This window comes from Chenopodium album, chromosome 27 (genome assembly GCF_948465745.1).
Source record: "Chenopodium album chromosome 27, dcCheAlbu1.1, whole genome shotgun sequence".
Taxonomy (NCBI): domain Eukaryota; kingdom Viridiplantae; phylum Streptophyta; class Magnoliopsida; order Caryophyllales; family Amaranthaceae; genus Chenopodium; species Chenopodium album.
Window position 1 is genome coordinate 22,082,755 of NC_137860.1, and position 17,187 is coordinate 22,099,941.

At 34.9% G+C, this 17,187-nt stretch overlaps 1 protein-coding gene across 1 annotated transcript; it reads right to left on the reverse strand.

The window, feature by feature from the left end:
* Positions 1-1,142: 1,142 nt before the first annotated feature.
* LOC145619782 (uncharacterized) lies at positions 1,143-17,187 on the reverse strand. Its single transcript, XM_081674477.1, has 16 exons — positions 16,829-17,187; positions 16,297-16,409; positions 15,973-16,022; positions 15,182-15,418; positions 14,935-15,087; positions 14,285-14,380; positions 14,173-14,193; positions 13,549-13,704; positions 6,685-6,807; positions 5,804-5,835; positions 2,672-2,772; positions 2,472-2,544; positions 2,336-2,367; positions 2,069-2,159; positions 1,807-1,918; positions 1,143-1,729 (listed from the first exon to the last, which is right to left on the reverse strand). Exons 1-16 carry the CDS (start codon positions 17,146-17,148, stop codon positions 1,421-1,423), a joined length of 2,019 nt encoding a protein of 672 aa, XP_081530603.1. The 5' UTR covers positions 17,149-17,187; the 3' UTR covers positions 1,143-1,420.

The following is a 17,187-nucleotide window of genomic DNA, read 5'->3' on the forward strand; positions in this document are numbered from 1 at the left end:
GCACCAATTATAGGGTTTCAAAGTACAAAAATTCAATAATTGTGTTCACTTGTAGGGTTTCCCTTTATCAAATCACATATTTGCTAAGTCCAATGAATATTACTACGTATAACATACTTTGGATATTGTATGTCATTCTAAACTACAATTACATAAGAATAAGCATAATCCATGTCTTTAAAATTGTGTGTCAATATGAACTACAAATCTAAAGCCATTCTCCAAATGCTTGAGGCTCTACCCCTCGCGTGAATTTCATGCTTGGACTGAAAAAGGAGCTTAGTAAACAAACCGACAACATTCACATTTGTATGAACTTTGCAAACCTTGACATCTTTCCTATCAACTATCTTGCGGATGAGATAAAACTTCTTCAACACATATTTGGATTTGTGATGTGGTCTTGGTTCCTTTGCTTAGCAATGACACCATTGTTATCACAATACAAGTCAATTTCATTCCTAAGTTAGATGCTACTCCTAAGAGTCCCTAACTCTTACGCTTTGTTTGGATAGCAAAGAAGGAAGGAAAAGAAGGGGAGGGAAAATGGAGGAAGGGAAGGGAAAAGAAAGGGAGGGGGAAGTGAGCTTCATTTTCCCTCCAAATCTCTTCGATTTTGGAGAGATTATGCTTATTAAAGAGAGAGGGAAAATGGATCCCTCCTTCTTCTTCCCCTTCCTTCCCCCAATCTTTTACCCAAACAAGAGATTTTGTCCCCTTCCATTTCTTCCTATCCAAACAAAGTGTTAAGGAATTTCTTAAACCAAATCGCTTCTATTGTCTTCTTTCTCCATGCACTAAGATATTACCTTCAGTCCTTCAGGATATTCGAACTATATTCAGCAGTATCACTCATTTGGATTTTATTGAAATCTACACACATGCTTTAAACATGCTTATATATGAAACATCTAAACGAGTACAGTTCATGGCAAACATGATGAATCCTTTTGCGAATGCATGAGTAACATTTGTCAATTGATTGTATTCATCAATCCCGAAGGATATTGATTCTTGTTAAACAAAATCCCATGTTATATAAGAGAATAGGAAGCCTCTTTCATATGTAACAATCACTAACCTTATCAACCTAAGTTTCTTGACAGTTCATCAATCTTTTAGATCTGTATCTATGAAATGGGTAGCGAAGACAAAGAATGGATTTAATTTATACAAACAGCTGCATGAACAAGAAATTCACAATGTAACACCCAGCAGAAAAGTCTTATCAACAACTCTATATGCGACTCTCATGACACATCACTTTCGTTTCCCTGCCAGGCAGAGAAGTATGTATGAAAAAGTTCATATGGAGTTTGTGAGATTTGTCTGTGGAACACAACATCATATACATAATACACCAAACTGGGTCGAAACAATTATACTGATTATAAACAGAAGTTTTTACATGATAACAAAATCAGTCAGCAGCCTGAAAATCCCCAAAGTCATCATCTGCTACATCTTCTGAACTTTTAGAGTCCTTCGATTTTAAATCAGGTTGAGGCTGCTCTTTGCTGGGATCTTCTTTCTCTACTTCGAAATTTTTATCAGGGTTAGACTTGGGAGATCTAGGTGTTTTAGGAGAAGTAGTTGGTGACAGAGTCGCTGGAGGAGGAGGAGGAGGTTTAATAGTAAGGGCAGGCTCTATAGGTTTACTTTTTTCCGTAATTGAAAGGTTGTTCACACCCTGTTCGACAGATTTCAGCTTTATATTGCCACCAGGTTTCTGACAATAACAAGTTTATTAATGACATGAGTACCAAACAATTTAATGAAGAAACAAAAAATAACTGACGAACGTACATTTTTCAGCTGAAGAACAAGGGTCTCTCCATCTTTCAAACTGTAATCAACCGTTGAAGAATTCTGGAACTGGTACTCCATTTCTTCAGCAGTTTTCTTCTTATCTAGATACCTAAATTCATAGGTTTAAAAGCTTCAGTTCAATCAGGTAAATCTTTTGCAGACAACATGCATCTCAGTGTTGTTATTCAACCAGGGGATTATTGTGCATATGTTTGGTTGTGACTATTAAAGAAAGTAAATATGCAGTGCAAGAAATTACTTCATGTGATCATGCAGAGCAGCTTGGAAGTCATAAGCTTCAGTTCTCTCTCGAAACCCTATCCCAACAAAAGCATGTCGAAGGCGACCACCTGGATAAACAAATCTAATTAATATATAATTGCAGTTTTAAAGTGAATGATGAATAAATCAGTGGTTCTTTGTGCTTTTTGCATGTAACTTCTTTAAAAGAGAGCTGCGTCCATTAGAGAATAATATAGTATTGTCAAATAATTTAATCATAAGCAAGAGAATTTTAGCCGCTCACCTATGTTCTCTTCTATTCGGAGCACAAAGTACCTGCATAAGGAAAAAGAAACTAAGAAGTCAGACAAGTTTTTTTTTTTTTAACTGAATAGGCAAATAAGGTTATGCGCCTATGTGCAAAACAAAATATAGCAAACCTGCTACTATCAATTACAGGCTCCACAGGATGTTGCTCTCCTTTCCTCAAAAAAGCCCGAGCATATAATTCACCTGAACCAATTCAAGAAAAATGAAAATGCTGAACAAAAGGTAACAAGTACATATCCCAACCAACGCAGGTCCAATTTACGATAGAACACTTATCCACCACATATACTGTTGAATAGTAAATTTTTACCTGTTGACTTATCCTCTAGTCTGATTATGCACTCCTCTCCTTTGCTAATAACTTTCAAGACTCCTTCCCATGCCCATTTATTTACATCCCATTCATCAGCTCTAAAATTAAACACAAAGTAAGGCTAAAATCATCACTGATAAAAAACATATTCTCAGCAGAACTGACGAGCAACAAATTTCATGGAATCATCATCAACAAGGATTAGATCATCATTACTGGGTGCACTCTTGACATTTTAATGGTTAAATGTATGAGAGAATACAGAGTTAAATCAGTGGTCAGACCTTAAATTCTAACCAGACTATCTGCCACCTTCCATGAATATTTGAACTTTCGGCAATACTGGTAAAATAAGCTTCTATTTACACATTAGCGTCCTTCAAAGTTCAAAGTGAATGCTCTGATGATGGCTCTCATCAAGGGCATTATAAAATTTGACAGATAAAGATAATCACATGGCCCATGACTACCAGGTGATCATGAAATAAAAGACCATAAAGCTTGAACTGTAGCTTCTTTAACTTTTCACATGCAGATACTCAGCTAATGAATATTCTGACTGACTTAGAGTAATTCAGCAATAAAGTCTAGCTGCAATTATTAATATAGGCTTGAAAAGTTCGGAGCAGCTATTTGCAATGTCTTGACTCTTGACAGCACCTATTGAGTTAATATGCAAGATACCGCAAATACTAAAAGGATCTTACAAAATGGCCAATAATGTTTATATTTGCAGATATCAGGTATAGATGCTCGTCACGAGCTTCTACTTTGTGAAATACTAAAATCAGTCAAAGAAGCAGACTCAAAAGCTATTATAGATGGACTGGCAAAGCAGGAAGCAGAGAAGGAAAAAGAAAAGCTAAAGGCATTCACTAGGTAGAATATTGTAGCAGTGGCTAGATTAAGAGATAGAAAAGCTTATTCTCATTTTGGATTCAGAAACTCTTTCTATTCGCCATTTTGCCTTTAATCGCCTACAGATGGCCCTATCTAATCAAGAACTGTAATAGAACCTTAAATAAACAAAAATTAAAAAAAAAAATCAAGGTAACGGAAGGAAGGGTTTGTTTAAGTGATAACTTGAGCAAAATTCAATAGGGCACATAACTGGTATGTCATCGCTCATGGCATTAGGCAGTAATATAAACTCACTGTGCACCACTTCATATTCTACAGCACATGAGAAATCTTGATTTTGCTATTTAACACCAGCCCATAAGCTGGGTTTATAGCAAATGGCTTTCGTGCTTCCCACATTGTTTGGAACTCCACTATTTGAGCTGGAAATTTTCAAATCTGTGCAGGATCAATAGTTGAAGGCCTTCCAGCTCAGCAAGTAGCTACTGCTAATGCTAGCAGCAAGACTAACAGCAGGAACACTTAGCATAGATCCTGCTGCAAAAAAGGTCTTATGAAATTCAAGTGTACATTCGTACATAAATCTAACCTTAATTAGTCAAGTCTTGAGAAGAGGCTAATAGCAATAAGATTTGAGTATCACTGAAAACGCAAGAGAGTTAAAACTTGCATGGAGGCTTTGATCAACTATTCATGGCTAAAGAATAAATTCTATATATTGTTCTCTTGTTTCTCAGACGAAGTTATCTTGTTGAAGAACAAGTAGGTGTGTTAACGGTCTGGTGTGGTGCAGTTTGGCACCCAAACCAAACCAAATCCGAGGTATTCATCCATGTCACTATGGGTATAACCGTATAATCGCCCAATTGAGAAAACAGAGCTCACTGCCAATTTCAAAGGTAGAAGTGTCATGCAGGTGTACTCACTAACAGAACTACATAAAAATTGACACTGCCTAGTGGACATGCTCTAAATTCGAAAAGTTCCTTAGCAGAGGATAGGGGCCATAGCCCATAGCCCATAGGACACATCAAACTAATGATTACTGAATGAGTTGGTAAATATTGACAAGCTCACAAAAGATTGATAAAGCAAAATTCAAGAAACAACTATGATGCACACTGTTTTATGACAAACTAGATAAATTTCTGGCTCTCAATTTCAATTACCCATTATGATTGCCAAACATAAATGTCTTAAAAAAATTAATTTAACTCTTCACAGATACTCTGTCTACCACATGCTTATGTTCCCTGACGAATATATGTAAGCAGCCTCCATATCATCAAAGGCCTTCAGCCTAGCTTATTACCACAAACTCAATTCCTAAAGGATTTGAGCCAAAAGGTGGATCAAGAGACTAACATTTTTCAGCTGTGTTTCTATTGTCTACCCCAAATTTTTTTTACCAAAAGAAATAAAGTATGATTGGCAAAAGAAACAGTTTCAGAGGCTTCGAACATCAACAAATATTACATAGGCACAAGATGCTCCAAGGCGATAAGGTTTTCCTGCCTATCGGTGCATCCCATTGAACTGAGGCGCACTTAAATAAAGTAAACTAGAAAAAAAAAATGTGTGACTCAAGCTGCGACACAGTGTGCCTTAAAGAATACAGTAGGCATACCTCTAGTGTGCCTCACCAAAACCAAAAAAGTTACATGGCCAATTTTTCCTTCTGCCTCAGTGCCTAGGCGCACTTTTTGACATTAACCAAAAGGAACAAAAGGCTGCATCGGAATGCATTGAAGACAGAACTAAAGCCTCCACACAAACATCCTAGATTAATATTAGTAGAGATGTGAATCTCAGGAATGGTTGACCTATGGAAAATGCAAAGTAGAAGTTCATAAACCTATGGTTATAGGCCTTTTTTTCTTGTGGTTCAGCACCATACAGCTATCCTTAAATGGTTAAACCTTCGTGTAAAAAACTTCATCGGCATTCATTCAAACCCAAAAACCACTCTACACTGAGAATCTACTAAAGGACATGAGTCATGAACTCATGACCATCTGAAACAAATGCTTTCATGATTCCTTACTAAACAGCTGAGGTTCAACAAAGGCACTAGTTGTATTTCATATTTTCATAGTATTTATTTTGTCACTTAAGCATTGTAACGGTAACTGTAAATTAAATTCAGGATAACAGTGAAATTTTAAGACAAATTTTGGATGAAATTATGTCAATATGAAGAAAATATGTACAGGCAGAAATCTCAATAATTTAGCATTGAATCCAAAAATTGAATGCACGAAAAAATACCTGTATGAGGCAGCAGTTTTCCTTGGGGGTATCTGCAGAACACAAAAGCAAAATAAGAAGGCCTTAAACGATATACATAACAGACAAGATCCTCAAAGAAATTGTGTTCATTTCAATTTAGGATTAAATTGGCCATACAGTAAGAAAATCAATCATGACTAAGATCATAACTACATGTTATGACAATCGGCAATAAAACCGAAACCTTCATTGGGAAATATAAGGTACACAAAACCACAAAGCAATTCACCGAAAACAGAATCTTTGAAATTACAAAAGAAAGTCTTTTTCTCAGAAATAAAACACTAAATTTCAGATTGTGATACGAACCACACCAATCTATGCCGAACTTGGTGGTTAAAATCAATTACAATGACAAAACAATAGAGGAGTTCCCACTGAAATGTAGCTTGACATCACCACGATTTAAAGCACACTAATTAAGGCAGATGGATTTTATATCTAAAATTTCATAAACCCAAGATCGACAAAATCCACCTCAATCCACAGTGAGATAACACATCTAACACTTAAAACCAAGCTAATCAAAGAATTCAAAAACATTACAGATTACACAACCCAAAAATCAAGAAATTAACCCAACAAAATTAAATTACACAACTAAAGCTCAAAGATCATAACCCAAAAAACCAAAAACTAATCAAAAACCCCACTAATCCATTATCAGCAAAACAGTAATATGCATTAATCAACTGTTCCATTTTCTTCCACAACATCTACATTTACATACCAGTTTATTAAAGATGGTTCCAAAAAATTCAATCTTTAATACAATACAAGAAACCCAACTCCCAAATCAAATAAAATGGAAAGAAATTGAGAGAGAAATTGAAATCAGATAGAAGAAAGAGGGATATTACGATGTAGACATAGCATTCAGGGACATGAAAGAGGACAAGCTCAATTGGGTCGTCTTCTTCTTCGGTCTCATCAACTTTTTGTTTACCATTTGATGAGGTTTTGTCCGTCTCCATTTTTACTGTCTAAAGCTGAGAAAGAAGATGATAGTGATTCAAAATTCTGATTTCTGATTTTGTGATGGGGTTTTTGGTAAGGAGGTTGAAGGGGATTTCAGGAAGAGTCGCTGAAATTTTCCGTTCTTCTCTTCCTAGTTGTTGCTTGGGAAATGTCAATTGTTAGCTCAGGGGTCATTGGTGATTCAGGTGGGCATGGACCAGACCGGGCTGGGCTGAGCCGGCATGAGATAAAGGTGATCATGTGGCAGGGCAGGGCGGGGTGGGGCGGGGCGGGTTTGGTTGGGCCTTATATAGAAAATATGGCTATTATGTCGGGTTGGGCTACAGATCAGGATGAAAATGCTTGCCCAAAACCCGTAAAATTGGACTGGGCCTAGCATGTGGGTCTATAAGACGATAAGTCACAACATGAATATAATCATATCGAGCATAACATAAGAAGTATGTCGGCAATTCATGGGTTCTGCATGAACATCGTTTCCAAAAGATTGGCACATGGCCAGCATGAGAACGAGCACTTTTACGATGACCTGTATTTTAAACCAATTTACCAAATACATAAAAACTAATTAAAGGCCTATATGCATAGCATTATGGCACAACATGGTGCGTGGGTTGGGCTATGCATGAGCGAGCCGGCACAACACGGGTTTTTTTGGCACATTTAAGACATGGCTTGCTTGAGCACAAGAGACTTTGATACAACATGTGGGCTTACATGGCTCGACCCTTGCTCGTCTTTGATTGTGAAGTTAGGATAAATCAAGCCGCTTCAAGCATAATCGGACTTATGGGATCGTGCAAGTCACAAAAAAATTGTATTCCAATAACAGTATATACAACATATACCGTTTCAATAAACCTAGAAATCACATAAGAGCTACAAAATTAGGACACATAGGCAAATAATACTAATCATTGATCACTTCAATTATACAATGCAATGATTTGATCTGAACCAGTTGTCTAAAATAACTTATTAGACATGATTAAAATTAAGATATCTAATTTAACAAAATTAATAAAGATGATACAACGTACCCCTTAGTATATAGTAATAGGGAATACAATGAACAAGATATAATATAATATAATATGAATACCAGGGGCGAAGCCAGGATTATAAAGTTATGGGGGGCGGTTAGTATGTTAAATTGATTATAGTCTATAATAGGTATTACGGAGTATTATCTTTTTTTCTCGCACTTATTGGGATGATAATTATACATTTATTTACTATATAGTTTGTTTGTTTGTTTGTTTTTCAAGGCAAGACGTAGTAGTAATTTAGGATCACACTCAAAGTTTAGTAAATATCAAATTTAATGTAATGTAAGCAAATAGTCCTTAACAGTAAAACAGTAAAAAAATGATTAGAATTGTTGTAGTTTAATTATAAAATATATATTAATTAATCTAGTTTACTTGGGCCTCTTTTTTTTACTTTATCAAATAAGAAAGAATCTAGTTTACAGGCTTACAGCCCGCCACCAAGCACCATCTCAGCAAGAGTTAAAAAAAATGAAAAGTTAATGATAATGAGGATCGAACTTAGTGTCACGGGGTTTGAAAGTTAAAACATGAGGGCAAAGCACCGCTATGCCAAACGCCATACTACTATTTAACTGTGAAATGTTTTGTGTATATCCAAAATCTTGTAAGGGGCCAAAGTTAAATTCTAACCCACAAAGTTGGGCCGTGGGGGCCAGGCCCCCCCAGGCCCCCCTTGTGGCTTCGCCCTTGATGAATACAACAAAATTAATGTACATCTAAAATAACATCGTGTAAAAGTAAAAGAGTTAAATAAGGAGAAAGTAAAACTATATTGTCAAAATGAATTAAAAATATAACATACCCTATGAATTATTACCTAATTTACTTATTATAGGCATGAACCATCGAACAGTGATCAAAACTAGTTGGAAGACAATTCTTGAATAGTCATATAAAAAATAATACTATCAAATGAGATCTTACTTTAGTATCAAAATCTCAATTTTTTTTTTCTTTTTGAAACAAAATCTCAATTAATGTTGATTGTAAGTGTTTATATTGTAGTGTGATTAAGTCCGCTCAATAATTTTAGTTAGTAAGAATATTATGAAGAAAAAAAACCAAGATATGTGCCAACATCTCGATATCTAACTAGATTTAAAATTTAATGTGCATGCATGTCTAAAAACTAGAGAATTAAAAGGGGTATTAGGTCCAAAAGAAAGAATGTGAAATCCACAAAGCAAAAATTCTTGGGTGGACCTGGTCCACAATAAATTTATTGTGGACCTTATGTCCTCACGTGTTGTTGTTTGAAGAAAATAACCCAGCCCACACCTATCAAGCCCAATTATAACAAAACCCCTTCTAATCCAGTATTCCTTCGTTAAAAAAAATGAACTATATTCTCTCTCCTCTGCGAACATCGTCACCGAAATTATGATGCAAATTCATCAATTGAGAAATTCTGCTGCAATTGTCGGTTTTTGAATCGGAATCAAACACAAGTAACAATGAAGGTATCAATTACTCTTTATTTTGATTTTCTGCAAATATCATGAATAAAAATTGATTAGGTTTTTAATTCGATTTAATTCTTCCCAAATCAATCTGTTTTTCTCTACTTAGGGCTTTTAATTATTCTAAAACGTTAATCAATTAAAACTTTCTTGATCAATTTTGGTTTCATTTGTGTATAATCTGAGGTTTAAATGATTGATGATGGTGTTAGTTACTTAATTCTGGTAATTTTATGTAGCTTATGGAAAATTACATAAATTACATTGTGAGTAGAATTTTGATTTGTGTTATTTTTTTATTTATTCATTGTCCAACGTTAGTAGTGAAGTTTGGTGTGGAAAAGATAATGGGAATGATTTTAAAAAATTAAAGAAATAAAATTAGGGTTTATATGGTTTACGGCCGGTTTAACCCTTTTGAAGGCATGTGAAATGGAAGTATAGAGGGATGAGGCTAGCAACATGCTTAAATAAAGGTCACTATGGCTATAATGACATTAGTGTATGAGAAAGGTTGCTATATTATTATAAGGGTCACTATACATATAGCTAGTTGATTGAGTTTCCACAATCAGCTATATAGTAGATGGCTGTCTTCAATGCCAACTAACTCTCACATGCTTAGGCTTATGACTTGGTATTATCTCTCTTTTGCTTTTGATAAAACTTATTTAGCTTCTAATATTTTGGATAGTTGGGATCACTATAGTAGGTGGTGTTGGCTATGTACTCTTTTCGCTTCTCCATTAGTATCTTATTTTGCTCAAACATTTCTAATGTTGTAATGGTTTCCATAGCTCCAACCTTTGTTGTGTTAAAAACAAAAAAAAAAAACTATATATTGCTATATGTCTCAGTTTTCAAATGATTGTTTTTGTGAAAGTTAAATACATAATGTTGTAGAACGAGTTATGTCTCAGCCTTTATAATAAAGCATTGTAGGATTAGGAGAATCATATATAGTTAAAAACTCTATAAGCCTATTAGCTCAATTGGTCGAGCACTGTGTATATTTTTATTGGCACAGAGGATGTAGGTTCAAGTCCTACATAGGCTAATAAGATTTAGACATATAGTGAGTTAGTGACCCATTTTAACAAATAGGTTAGTTTTGAATATAGTGACCCTTTACATGTAGTAACCCTTATTTGAATATAGTGACCTTTTTTTTACATGTAGTAACCCCTAATTGAATATAGTGACCTTTTTTTTACATGGTATTAACCCCTAATTGAATATAGTGGCTTTTTATTACATGTAGTAATTAACCCCTATTTTAATATAGTGACCTTTATTTTACTTGTAGTAATCCCTATTTGAATATAATGACCCTTTTTTTTTTTTTTTTATTACATGTAGTATTTGAGTATAGTGACCTTTTTTTTTTTTTACATGAAGTAACCCCTATTTGAATATAGTGATTTTTTATTTACATGTAGAATTTGAATTTAGTGACCTTTTTTTTTACATTTAGTAACCCCTATTTGAATATAGTGATTTTTTAGTTACATGTAGAATTTGAATATAGTGACCTTTTTTTTACATTTAGTAACCCCTATTTGAATATAGTGATATTTTTTTTACATGTAGTAACTCCTATTTGAATATAGTGACCTTTTTCTTATATGTAATAATCATATTTGAATATAGTTATTTTTTGTAGTAATACTATTTTCATGCATGGTGATTCCTATTTAAACATAATCAAAGCATATTTACACATATAATGACCTTTATTTAAATACAGTCATAGCTGCCCTATTTTTACATATAGTGAATCTTATTTAAACTAACATAATAACCCATATTTACACATGTACTGACCAATTTATACAGTCACTATTGTTATGATTCGAACCTTTATTTAAATGAAGTCACCCTTTAATGATAATCAGCTTTTCATAGCCTATGCAGGATTCGAACCTACATCATTGAGCAGTTGCACAATGCTCTACCAATTGAGCTAATAGGCTTTTAAATTAAAGTGAACAATTTTCACTAATTTAAAGAAGAACAAGATATAGCATGACAAAACTCATACAAGCTTATCAAACTAAATCTACAACTAACCAAACTAATTAAGTAGAATTAATGGATTAAACTAACCCAACTTACACTTTTGTCACTTATATATCATGCCCATAAAGCTTTTTTTTTAGGGGAAAACATGGAAGCAATATTATTAAATCAACCAGAGTCTAAATCCACAAAAGCTAAAAGCCTTTGGGAAAGAGTTTGCAAAGGATTGTTCTACATCATTAGCAGGAAACTCGCAACCACATTGCCATTTTGTCTAACATGATTAAAAGAAAAACACTCACATTGCTCTCCTGCAAGTATAATATCATCAACGGCCATTTCGTCTCCTTGATAGCATTACAAACATTCAAGCATCACATATGAGCTTGATTTTCACATAACTCAGATTTCAAGCTAGCATTTCGAACCTCGCATTCTCGCAACCATCACATATGTGGAACAGGGTGTAAAAGGAAGATTTTACTCTGATATGTGAAATGAGCTGTATAATATTTTAGCGTCAATGCTACCTGAGTTGTGCATTTCCGCAACATAAAACTCTTATATAATTTGGTACACTAGAGGAATTTGGTATTAGTAGGAGGAGAGGTTGTGCAAATTAGATAATTTTGTAAGATTTTTTCTCATTCTCCATCAAGTTTAACAGCCAACAACTCCCCTTCGCTGTTCCTACCAACAGCCTCAAGCCCCACACCCACACCTTCCATTAAAGCTTTATTAGAATTAATCTTGACATTGCCAGAAGCAGGAGGCAGACAACTACTACGATAATAAATTCCTTCGAAAATCGAAGTCGCACCAACAACAACATTATACATCTTATACTCCCTTACAAACTTCACTTAAACCTAGACTTTTAACTCGCGCCAACCACACCCTCGCCTCACTCGCCCAACTCAGCCACCACAAACACCTTCTGATAAATTTAATCAAAACCCTAATTACCTAAATCAAATAACTAATTAAAAAAATAAAATAACGAAATTCAATTTAATTATAATTATAATTATACATGGATTGAACAAATTGAAACCCTAATTCGTTTTTAATGAACAAAAATTCAAGCAAAAAAAAAGCCTTAAAAAGCTTAGAAAGTTGAAAAATCAAGGTGAAGAAAGAGATTTTACCACGATTTTGTGTTCCACTTCCTCGCGCTCTAAGAAGCGTTCCACCACCTTGCGTTTCACCATTGAAGAAGAAGATCACAGAGCTTGAAAGTGTGCATATAGAGAGTAATTCGATCATTGAAGTGAAAAAAAAGCAGATGGTAGAGAGAGAAAATGGGGCAGAGTAAAATTGGTAGAGCTAAGATGAGAGTAATGAAGCGAGGGAAACAACGAAAAGTAATTGCTTGTAGAAAGCTCACGTGACAGTAGTTGGTCTACAATAAACTTAATGTAGACCAGGTCTATTTTAGAATTTGTATCCACCAAGGCGATAATTGTCACGTTAGACATAGTATGTCGCGCTGGGCGTGAGATGATGCATCAGATGCGATGTCAGGTATAATAAGAAGTGGTCAAAAGTTGACCATTTGAATGATTAAATCTTACCTAAACAGTGAACGCCACCATCCTGCATCCACCTCGTCCTTAGCCACTCTCCTCAAGCTACTCTTTTTCTCTCGATTTTTCCTTCTTTACCTTGTTCTTTCTCCTCCTCAAACATTACATTGCCCAACTACCCTATAGAAGTCACTACCCAAGCCGAAAAGTGATAGGCTGGTGACTTTGTGGTGGAATGGTGGCAAGATGGTGGAAATAGTGGTTGAGAAGAGAAAGTGGAAAATCGGAGCTTTTGATGAAAACACGTGTAAACGGTCAATGTTAGAAAGTGACAGTCAACGTCACAAAATGGTAGTCAACGGCCGATTCATAGCAAAAGCCTTAGTCAACAACAAAATAATGCATTTAAGGTCCAAAAGTGCCACAATTATCAACATTAAAGATCATTTTTGACAAATTTTCCTTTCGATGATCTTTTTAATTTATACGGAGTAACAAACAAAGTTGCTCATAATTTACACATGCTACATGCAATAAATGTCCTAAAAAAATGGAATATATAGGCCATCGATGAACCAACCTTATCTTTTACAGTTGCTTTCCTACAGTTGGTTTTGGGTCATAATGCCGTTATGTTACTGAATATATATAATATATGCTGCCTTCAATGTGGAAACTTAGCGTGGAACTGTTGCTGTGACTGTCCTATGCCTGGGATCAGTAAGAATTGTATGAACATGAATAAATCCAGCTTCCCTCAACGCAGATTCCAAATCAAGCAGGTAATATTCATCAAGAAATGGTTCCGTGCTCTTCATTAACGTAAATAGTACTGGAGACAGTTCCTGAAATGAAACCAACAAGCCATTAAGTTTAAACTGCAGTGATAACAATGAGTTCTAGAGAATGATCAGCTGCGCCAGAGCCCTTTTCTATTAGATACCGGAAGGAATTGAGAATTTGAGATGTGTTGTTAGACTTGAATTCATCATGATAATGAAAATTACTACTACTTTGCTATTCAGCTACTGATTCAGCTACTGATAACTTGCATAAATGATGAAAAGAATATGAAGTATAATTTTATGCCACTGAACTACTTTCCAATTGGGGAATCATTTGTTATATATGGAGTACTATAATTGTTTGCTCTGTTTCCTTTTTTGGAGTCAATGTTCATTAACTTCGACTGTGATTTCATATTGATTTTCAAGAATTAACCTAGTTATGTGGGATCTTGTTAGATTAAGTCAAAAATATCTAGTTTGTGCATTAATTGAGCAACAGAACTAGATGCAGGTTAGATGTTTTACCTGAAGTTTCTTTGACTTGGGCTGCCAGATGAGGAAAAAATAAGAAAATGTTAGTATTACAAAGCCATAGCAGTGGCGCAAAAAGTTGATAAGAGATTATTGTATAACTTACTGAATTATCTGTGATAGCAATGGTGCCCCCGGGTCTAAGAAGCCTGAATGCTTCCTTCACCAAATTAACTGTTGCTTTTGCTGGACATTCATGAAGCTGGGTGTATGAGCAGAAAATTAGTGAATACTCTGTCAACTTAAAAAAAATAACTATTTCTAAGTTCTAGAAGACTTCAATGAACATGTATATGGACAACATTTTTCAAGATACAACTTTATTTAACCAGAGACCAACAAACCACAGTATTTGGTTAGCTTTGTTGGAGTCTTAAATTACCGAGTTACAGACTTTTATGCCATACTAGTTTTTAAGTGTTCAATTATTAAGGTTATACGACAACATACTCCTTTACAGTTGATGACTGTGAAGCCTGCTGCTAGTAATGCATCTCTCACATTTATATCTTATTGTTGACTTAGTTTATGACTACAAAACACAACATAAATATAGGATGAGAAAATCAGCAAAAAGTAACATGAGACTGCGTACACTACACATAGTTGAATTGTAAATTTCGGTAATTTTTGCTTGCACTAATCAAAAGAAAGCAATGGGAAGAGAGGTTTAGATAGAGATCAAAGGCATCAGTCACAGACTCTTACTATCACAGATTCACATGGATTAGAGTAAGAAGTTTAGGTGACACATACAACATAAGCAATTGAGACAATGTCAAATGACTTGGCCGGCAAACCCGTATCTTCACCATTTGCATGAACCCACTTTATACATTTTCCACTTGATGATCCATTTTTCTCTTTGTATTGAGCAACAGCCAAAAAATAAGGTGACAAGTCCAACCCCTGCAATACTCAATTGTCAACTATCTTACTACTATAAAAAGCTTGATGAAAAAACATTTTACATGATCTACATTGCATAAGAACAAAATCTTACAGTGACATTAGCAGAAGGAAATTTGTTGGCCAGAAATCTTGTGCTCCAACCTACAGAGCATCCTATGTCTACGATGTCCGCAACTACAGAATTACTACCAGAGTATTCTAGATGATGTTGCTCAATTACTCGAAGCCAATTCCCACGTACTATTTCAATTGCTTCATCCAGGGAAGCAGCATCAGGTATAGCTCTTCTAGTAATTGACATGGTGGCAGGCTCTGCTTCTGCTGCAGCCTACATTCACAAATGCAATCAGTAATAAATTGCACTCTTGGACCATTTCACATTTGAACAAAGATTTTATATAAGTTTGGATGCTTAAAAGGTTAGAAAGTTTGAACAATCCATTATCCCAGGGATAACATTTGTTCCGATGAAAAGTTCCCTAATAAGTTTTCGGCAGTTTTGTATCGTAGAAGCAAAGAACATCAGTTTGCAAGCTTGTGCCATTGAAATTAATGTCTCCCATGTTGTGCAGCTTGTGCCTCACTGCCTATATTTGATTTCTTAAGATGGCTCACGTATCTAGTCTATTTCCATGATATCTAGTGCAATTGAAATTTCTTGGCCAAACCGATAATAATCATTATAAGACTTGTTTGAATTCAACCCACAAATTAACCAATGCTTATCAGTGATCTTAGTGCGGTTAATAGTATGCTTTCACACATCTAACCCTTTTATAATCATGACCAACATATTCTCCACAAAAAATAAAAGCATCATAATAAATATAGTAGAAGTCTAAAACATGACTACAAAAATACCAACAAAAATTAGCAAATTACCAGCCATGACAGGTTTCCTTCATCATAAGCATGGAAAGGATTTAAATAATCTGCAATGACAACACAATGGTGAATGGTCCAACATCATCATTCTAAAATTTTCAAAAGCCGAACAAATCAATATTTTTTCCTAACAAAATCACTCATCCATTAAAGAATTACAACATTATGATTTCCATCTTGCTTACCAAGTTTCTAGTACTACAATTAGTACAATAGCAAAGCATATAAGCTCATTGGTTAAGCCAAACCTAAACTTAATTCGGATTCAAAAAAAACACATTATAAGCCTTGCAATTAGATACAAGAGAGAAGAGAAATTACAATCTGGGTATACAATATTCGGGTTCTGAACGCTCTCCATCTCCTTGTAGACCTCCGATTCCAATATTTCCTTAGTCATCTCCCTCCATGGTATATCTGTTTTCTCAGCTGTACTGTTTCAAATCCCACAACTTAAACAGAATGGCCCAATGTTTATGTTGATCTAAATATATATGCAGGCAGTAAGCAAAATATCTAATTAACAGGAGAAATTAAGACCATTTCACAAAACCCAATGTACACAAATCAAAGCAACAATTCAGCTGCCCTCTCCCACTAGAGGGAGTTACCCAAGACCTCAGATTAAATTTCGTTTATATCATTGTCCTTTTGTGACTCTCTCTACACTGAAAACAAACCAATTTCTACTAATTCAAGTGAAACAATAAAAACCCACATTCAAATTTCTATCATACTGTACAAGTCTACAACAATTCAGAATCAATAAATTTTTCTGAAAGCTCAAAAACTAATCTCAAAAAAACCCAATTATCTCAAAATTAAAGGGGAAATAGAAAGAAGAAGGGTAGACCTGATAAGGGCTTGTCTAGCACCAAATTTCATGACAGAATAAAGGGGTTTGAAGGAAATAAGAGCACCAACAAGACGAGAAAGAGGGGTTTGGCCAGTCCATTTGGGTCTATCGAGGTTACCCTCTTCGTATGACTCCATTGTTGAGGCCATCATTTGGATTGTGAGTGAACGACGAGCTGAAGTTTTTGATGTTTTGATGTTTTTAATTGAGCTGCCATTGCCATTGCAGTTGAGGAAGGTTGAGGTCAGAGTTTTGGAACACAACGCCATTGATGATGCACAGAGTGAGGTCTGTGAGGAAGAGAATAATGAAAGCATTGTTCTTGTCTTGGTGGATAATGTTTAAGAAAATTTTTA